General features: G+C 46.4%; 4 protein-coding genes across 4 annotated transcripts; 1 reads left to right on the top strand and 3 right to left on the bottom strand.

Annotated features, from left to right (window-relative positions):
- Positions 1–2,787, top strand: TrAtP1_008168 (uncharacterized protein). The gene is made up of 3 exons (XM_014086570.2): positions 1–1,591; positions 1,650–1,854; positions 1,909–2,787. Exons 1-3 carry the CDS (start codon positions 50–52, stop codon positions 2,598–2,600), a joined length of 2,439 nt encoding a protein of 812 aa, XP_013942045.2. The 5' UTR covers positions 1–49; the 3' UTR covers positions 2,601–2,787.
- Positions 2,788–2,829: 42 nt separating this feature from the next.
- On the bottom strand, positions 2,830–3,632 carry TrAtP1_008167 (uncharacterized protein; the record flags this gene model as incomplete). The annotated part of the gene is made up of 2 exons (XM_014086569.1): positions 2,830–3,362; positions 3,440–3,632. The coding sequence occupies 2 exons, from the start codon at positions 3,630–3,632 to the stop codon at positions 2,830–2,832; spliced, it is 726 nt and encodes a 241-aa protein (XP_013942044.1).
- A 335-nt stretch (positions 3,633–3,967) lies between these two features.
- On the bottom strand, positions 3,968–4,621 carry TrAtP1_008166 (uncharacterized protein; the record flags this gene model as incomplete). The annotated part of the gene is made up of 1 exon (XM_066113808.1): positions 3,968–4,621. One exon carries the CDS (start codon positions 4,619–4,621, stop codon positions 3,968–3,970), a length of 654 nt encoding a protein of 217 aa, XP_065969896.1.
- A 223-nt stretch (positions 4,622–4,844) lies between these two features.
- Positions 4,845–7,319, bottom strand: TrAtP1_008165 (uncharacterized protein; the record flags this gene model as incomplete). Its single annotated transcript, XM_066113807.1, has 1 exon — positions 4,845–7,319. One exon carries the CDS (start codon positions 7,317–7,319, stop codon positions 4,845–4,847), a length of 2,475 nt encoding a protein of 824 aa, XP_065969895.1.
- Between the last annotated feature and the right edge of the window lie 121 nt (positions 7,320–7,440).

Raw genomic sequence — 7,440 nt, 5'->3', positions numbered from 1 at the left:
AAGGCAACTCTCTTCTTCAAAACCTTAGAAGCCAAGCAACTCTTCAACAATGGCCGAAGTCCAATCGATTCGGGCATTTGGCCAAGCCCGCTCAACTGTCCAGGGCACTCCGCTGTCCGATGAGGAAATCAAGCAATACAATGACTACTTCAAAGCCAGCTGCTACCTCTCCCTGGGTATGATTTACCTGAGAGAGAACCCTCTCCTTCGCGAGCCCCTCAAGAAGGAGCATCTGAAAGCACGTCTTCTTGGACACTTTGGATCTGCTCCTGGTCAAATCTTTACTTGGATGCACTTCAACCGTCTCATCAAGAAATACGACCTGGATGCATACTTTGTGTCTGGCCCCGGCCACGGTGCTCCAGCCGTCCTCTCGCAATCCTATCTCGAAGGTGTCTATTCCGAAGTCTATCCAGACAAGTCACAGGACATTCAGGGCCTCCAGAAATTCTTCAAATACTTCTCCTTCCCAGGTGGAGTTGGCTCCCATGCAACTCCCGAGACGCCAGGCTCTATTCACGAAGGTGGTGAACTCGGTTACTCAATTTCTCATGCCTTTGGCTCTGTATATGACTATCCGGATCTCATTGCCCTTACCATGGTAGGAGATGGCGAAGCAGAAACTGGACCTTTGGCCACTGCATGGCACAGCACCAAATTTCTAAATCCCATCACGGACGGCGCTGTCCTTCCTGTTTTACATCTCAACGGCTACAAGATTAACAACCCTACCATCTTGGCAAGAATTTCGCACGATGAGCTGCAGAAGCTATTTGAGGGCTATGGATGGACGCCTTATTTCGTTGAGGGAGATGATATTGATACCATGCATCAGGCTATGGCAGCAACGCTCGAACACTGCGTGAAGGAGATTAGAAGCTATCAGAAAGAGGCTCGCGAGAGCGGAAAGGCTATACGACCAAAGTGGCCCATGATCGTTCTCCGAACACCAAAGGGCTGGACTGCGCCTCGCAAGGTGGATGGCAACTATCTTGGAGGCTTCTGGAGAGCACATCAGGTCCCTATTACCGACCCCGCGACAAACCCGGCCCATCTGAAGATCCTCGAAGACTGGATGCGCAGCTATGAGCCTGATAGGCTGTTTGATGAAAGCGGCAAACCAATCGCAGCATTAACTGCCCTTACTCCCACTGGTAACCGCCGTATGAGTGCCAATCCTGTTGCCAATGGCGGAATTCTCAGAAAGCCCTTGAATATGCCTGACTTTAAAAAGTATGGCGTTGCCGTTGAGCATCCTGGCGCTGTCACGGATGCTAGCATGAAGAAACTAGGTATCTTTTTACGAGACGTGGTTGCGGCAAACCTGCACAACTTCAGATTGTTCGGCCCTGATGAGACCGAGTCAAATAAACTGTCAGCCGTATACGAGGTGGGCAAGAAGGTTTGGATGGGCGAGTACTTCGAGGAGGATGAGGATGGTGGCAATCTTGCTCCAGCAGGCAGAGTCATGGAGATGCTATCTGAACACACCTGCGAGGGCTGGCTGGAAGGTTACATCCTCAGCGGCCGTCACGGCTTGTTGAACAGCTACGAGCCATTCATCCACATTATTGACTCCATGGTCAACCAGGTGAGTTGAAATACTGCGAAATTTGCATTTTATAAACATGGCTAACATTTGGCAATAGCACTGCAAATGGCTTGAGAAGTGCCTTGAAGTGGAGTGGCGTGTAAGAGTTGCCTCGCTCAACATCCTCTTGACATCAGTTGTTTGGAGACAGGATCACAACGGCTTTACGCACCAGGATCCTGGCTTCCTTGATGTTGTTGCCAACAAGAGCCCTGAAGTTGTTCGCATCTATCTTCCTCCTGATGGAAATTGCTTGTTATCTGGTATGGTGCCCCCTTTGTCAGTCTGTGAGTACATGTGCTAACACACCCTTGCAGTCATGGACCATTGTCTCCGATCATCAAATTACGTTAACGTCATTGTTTCTGATAAACAAGACCACCTTCAGTATCTCGACATGGACGCTGCCATTATACACTGCACAAAGGGTATCGGCATCTGGCCGAAATTCAGCACCGATATTGGACAGGACCCCGATCTCGTCATGGCTTCATGTGGTGACATTAGCACTCATGAGACACTGGCGGCCATCGATCTCCTCCTCCAGCACTTCCCAGAACTCAAGATTCGCTATGTCAACTGCGTCGACTTGTTTAAATTGATTCACCCTAGCGAGCATCCACATGGCCTTAGCGATCAAGAATGGGTCAGCTTGTTCACAGAAGATACCCCCATCATCTTCAACTTCCACAGCTATCCCTGGATGGTACACCGCTTGACATACAAGCGCCCTGGAAGCCAGAACATCCACGTTCGCGGATACAAAGAGAAGGGCAACATTGATACCCCCTTGGAGCTGGCGATCCGCAACCAGACCGATCGATTTAGCTTGGCCATTGATGCCATCGACCGCATGCCCCAGCTAAATAACCGAGGCGCAGCTGCTCGGCAGGCTATGCTGAATGCCCAGATTGAAGCTCGAACGGAGGCGTTTGAGAAGGGTATGGACCCAGAGTACTTGACGAAGTGGACATGGAAGCGAGATGGCTTGTGGAGCAAACATACATAGAGTTATCTGCTATTAATGGAGTGCTGGAGACGCAGAAGTGGCTCGAGTGACAGATTTGCCTAGTACAGAATTAGAGCTGCTCTAGCCAGACTGCAATTTGTGTATATAATAAAGTTAAATATTGTCATTAGCACATGCTTAAATTGAAGAAAAGTATGTGATATGCCACGAACTGACAAATATAACTGGACTGCTTCAAGGTTCTAATAGTCACACGTTTTTCAACATACTATCCAAATGCAATCCAATCAACGTCAATGCGAGCACCGGGTGGCGCCTCACAAGTCCAAGAGAAGCCTTGAGCCGACTGCTTGGATATCCTGACTTGGACATTCATCTTTTTCCCCGGTTCCATTCTGATCCCATTGATCGCCACAAAAGTGCGAGGCGTTCTTTTAAATAGCCGCTCGAAGATTATGGCACGTTCGTCGTTTACATCGAGGCACTCCTCATCAGAGGAGAGCTGATATGAGAAAAAGCGGCGTTTCGAGGCATGCGGCTCTTTAGTACATGTATCATGACCGCTTTTTATGCGTTTACTTCTGTTAGAGAAAGCTAGCCAAGCCACAGATGCCTTTTGTTCAGAGTGCTGCAACTTAAACCCATCCTGTCCAATATTCTCAGCACGAGCATAAAAGGAGCAGCTTTCATTGCCGAGAAAATCCAGGGCAGTAAACCATACGATAATTTTAGGGCATCTATCGTATGGTTCTTCAAACCGAATCTCATCAACACCGGGTTTCGAGCAGTTGTAAATATTGACTATGTTTGTGTTAGCAACCTTGATACCAGAATTAGAGAATATGTTAAGAGGACCGCTTATTTTCACCACACCATACCTTGGAAGTCGTCCTCATGAGAATCAAATTCTATCCAAACAACGCTGCTGGACTTGACAGTCAAATTGGAGCCCTTGGAGTCCTTGGAACTATTAGAGCTGGAGCCATTGAAGCCAGTCCTTGTCAATTCGAGTTGTCGTTCGGTAACGTTGCTTGCCTCCCATTGAACGCGACAAGCAGAACGCCATTCCATATTTATTGAGCTAATGTCCAGCATTATACGAGGCGCTCTTGAGTAAGGAGGGCAAAAATCAATATGCTGCTGGTCAATTTTTTTAAGGGTTAATTCCGGTCGAATATCCCAGGTCGAACAAAAGCCATCGCTGCGATTGCGAATTCTATCGATTTGACCGCTGTAGCCAAGTAGTCTTTCCGCTTCAGTTATTTGGCCTTGTATGGATTGTGTCCGCTTCTTCCTCTTGAAGGCTTTCACAAGCAGCTTCACAATTTCTGAGTGCCCTCTCCACATAGCCCATAATAAAGGTGTGGCTTAGGAGTTGTCCTCTCTGTCAACGGCTGTACCTCGCATTATAGGAAGGCGCACTGCCTCTTTATGGCCCTTTTTGGGCAGCCAAAAAACAGCGGTGAAACGCGGTAGTTATCTTCTTGATTAATATCATCTCCGTTGCCAAGCAGTTCCTCCATAATTTTGATACTGTTCCGTTCAATTGCAAACCACAGGGCGCTTCTTCCGCCAGCCATCCGTTTGCTACGGTCAATCCAGGTAGAGTTCAGCAACTTTTTCACAATATTTGTCTTTTCTTTCTTAATAGCGTATATAAGTGGCGTGAGTTCTGTGTTGTCAGCCATATCAATATCCGCACCTTTATCAATAAGCTGCTGCAAGGGCTGTTCTTGACCTAATTCGGCAAAATAAGATGCTGCAGTTCTTCCATCTTCATCTTGAAAATCAGGCTTCGCCCCCATCTCTAAAAGATTAGTAACGACTTCAGACCACCCATTGCGGGCAGCGAGAGGAAGGCATTTCCTAAGCTTCTCAGAGTTGAAGTCTCCTGGCTTTGTGAAGCAAAGATGAGAAAGCGCATCGGCCTTGTTGTGCTGGTTGATTGCTTCACTAATTTTGCTTGCCGGTCGTTGATAAATACCATTATCTGTCATGAACTTCTGGGCGATATCGTTATAACGCGTCGAAATCTCGTTGGATTTAAACTCGGATACCATCCGCTCGATACCATTTGCTTCGAAACCTCCTATCACCAGACTCAAATGACTGGCGATAAAGTTCACCGAGCTCCTGTAGAGCTATGTGTTTATTTTCTTGAGTGTATTTTTCATATTTGTATTCACACGCCCAGCGTAGAACTCTTTCCGCCATTCTCAATTCTCCATTTAGCCGATATTCCTTTGCTGCTTGTACCAGAATTGATAGTAAACTATCGTGGTATCAGCGAAACTCCGACCGTAACAAAGGCACAAGACAAGAAATTGCGTCGGCATATGTCCCCAACTCGTTGTCTTTGAAGAAGTCTGCAAGGGCTGTAATAGCCGAATCTTCTATCTGAAGGTTCCATCCCGCTTCACGGGTCGACATATTTCTATTTTCTATCTCCCGAAAGCCCAGATATTTCATAGAGTGCAAAAGAGTAGTATATAGTTCTTGGACGCACATATCAAGCAATGGATCTTCATTAGCTTTTATCCAAAACCCTTGAATCTTGATATCGTCCTCTTTGAAGGTGTCATCTCGTTGTAGTAGGTCGTATACTACATTCCACCCGCAAATTCTGTGTGATTTTTGAAAATAATTAGAGATTGAGTTCTCATCTATTCTTCGAATTTTCTTAACAGTCCCGTTCTGATCTCCGACGGGAAGCCAAAAGTCTGCGAGACTATATTTGTTTTTCTTGTTTATCTTCAGCGAAAACCTTTCATATTTGAGGTGGCTAGACCCTTGCCATAGGCTCATATATGCCTCGATGGAGTTACCCAACTTTTGGCTTCCGTAACAAGCGGATATTATCTTGAACACCCTTTTCTTGCGTTTCACGATGAGAGAGGAAACACTCTCATCATGCTTGTCTTTCTTGGACGTCATAGACCAATACCAAAGCCCCAGAACTGCTTCCAGCTGTGATGAGTCGGTTGTCCAGTTGACATGATCTAAGCCATTTGGTGGCATCATTTTGATGGAAATAGTTTCCAGAAATTGGGCAAGAGCAGCTTCTTCAGTCTGGGAAAGATCAACTTCTTCAGGTGCAGGTATGGGAAAAGGATCATTCTTAACCATAACCTTTACTTTCAAATCAATGGTCTCCTTGATTGTAGAATCGGGCAAAAGAGTTGCCGCTGCGTGAGATATTGCTGCACTCAGATCCTTGGCTTTAAGGCGGACTTTAACTCGATCATCTTCCCAAAGCTGATAATCATCCGCTTTTATTTTGTTAATAGAACAATGACCGGTCAAATGGGAGAGACGAATCCTATTGCGGAAGAGGAGGTTTTTGTCTGCTTCGTCTGTGCCGGTCGTAGCATTTTCATGCTGCCCTGTAATATGCCAGATGAAATTCTTCTGGTGGGTTTCTTCCGATGCGCCTCCCATATGTATCTGTTTCTTGGATGACCCTTCCTTAGGTGTCTCTTGAATCGATGTCTCCTTCTTAGAGGCCCTCTTCCCGGAAACCTCAACAGCCAACCAATCAAGCTCATGGCCAGCAACCCATTCATCCAATTCGGCCGAATCATTGTCATTCCCGAAAGAAGATTGTAAAAGATTGACGCCCATATCCAGCCGGTGCATTCTCAAAGCACCCCGCAAGATGCTCATAACAAGGGTAATAGCCAGCTGAGCAATAGAAACCCACGCGTTCAGTCCGCGAAGACCAATAAATTGGGCGATGTAGCCTAGAATGACCAATGAAATGGCGATGTAGATTGCAAAATCTTTTTTCTGGGGTAATTTTGTCCACGAAGTCCAGGTTGTGAGCGGTTCTCTTTCATCTGAGTGTATGAAGGCGTGGAACGTTTGGTCTCCAATGACCTGTCGCCCTAGCTGCACCCAGTAAATTCTCGAAGAATCGTCTCTTCGTTTAAATGTCCTTCCATCAGATGTTTGCCCAACTAGTACAGCACAACTCCATATACCCAAGCATAAAGCGACTGTGCCAGCAATGAAGATTCCCGGTGCGTAATCTTGAGCGGCTTCGCTGCTAAGCTTTTGAGCGTTCCAACCAAGGATCCAGGGACCAATACCAGCAAAGATAATGATACCTGACTGTAGCATAAGACCAATAGCGGCTACGATGTAGAGAACCACCGTTGACTGTCGTTTAAGCCCTAAATTAAGAGAGATATTCGGCTTTGGCGCAAACTCCACATATTTAGAATCCGACTTAGCGCTATCGGAACCAGCGTGTCTCTTTCTCTTTGAGATTTCGGACCAGCGAGTGTTTCCTGCATCATTTTTTAAATATTGCGTGAACAGATGGAATCTCGGTTCTGCATTAAGCTCTGTGGGTATGTAAACAAGCTCTATAATATCCGACCGTCCAAAGACTCGAGTGATGCCGCCTTTGTCGAATAATTCGCAAACGTCTTCACTTGTGGATGTGCAGAGCTCCGCCTCCGCTGTAATTTGTCTTTCTTTCGCCTTTCCGATAAATGCTCTGAGGGAGGAGTTTCCATATAAGCGAATAACAGCCGTGATTGTGCTGATAATGCCGATAGGGGCCATAGCAAAGATGAAATAATCAATGGATTCCGTACTTTCGCTGAGATATTGGATAGTGGTGGCTTCTCCCAGCAGCGAAAGAAGAGGGCCAAGGTCTGATGCCAGGTTATTGGAGAAATCATCGAGGCCACTGGCATTGACGACATTGATGGTGATGGAACAAAGAAGAAAGAGGATTAAGCGTTTTGACATTGCGCTTGTAATTGACGATTTACAGTTCAAGTTTTGTAGATTATACAACGCAAGAAGGTTGGAATGTTGTGAATGGGGGATGAGGTGAATGGCCACGGTGACGCCTAATATATTCTAATCC

This window comes from Trichoderma atroviride, chromosome 4 (assembly GCF_020647795.1).
Source record: "Trichoderma atroviride chromosome 4, complete sequence".
Lineage (NCBI taxonomy): Eukaryota > Fungi > Ascomycota > Sordariomycetes > Hypocreales > Hypocreaceae > Trichoderma > Trichoderma atroviride.
The sequence above is the reverse complement of the archived record's forward strand: the minus strand, read 5'-3'. Positions and strand labels throughout refer to the sequence as shown.

Coding starts and splice junctions, on each gene's coding strand:
- TrAtP1_008168 (XM_014086570.2), top strand. CDS start 50: ATGGCCGAAGTCCAATCGATTCGGGCATTTGGCCAAGCCCGCTCAACT. Junction 1,592..1,649: donor TTGACTCCATGGTCAACCAG/GTGAGTTGAAAT, acceptor ATTTGGCAATAG/CACTGCAAATGGCTTGAGAA. Junction 1,855..1,908: donor TGGAAATTGCTTGTTATCTG/GTATGGTGCCCC, acceptor ACACCCTTGCAG/TCATGGACCATTGTCTCCGA.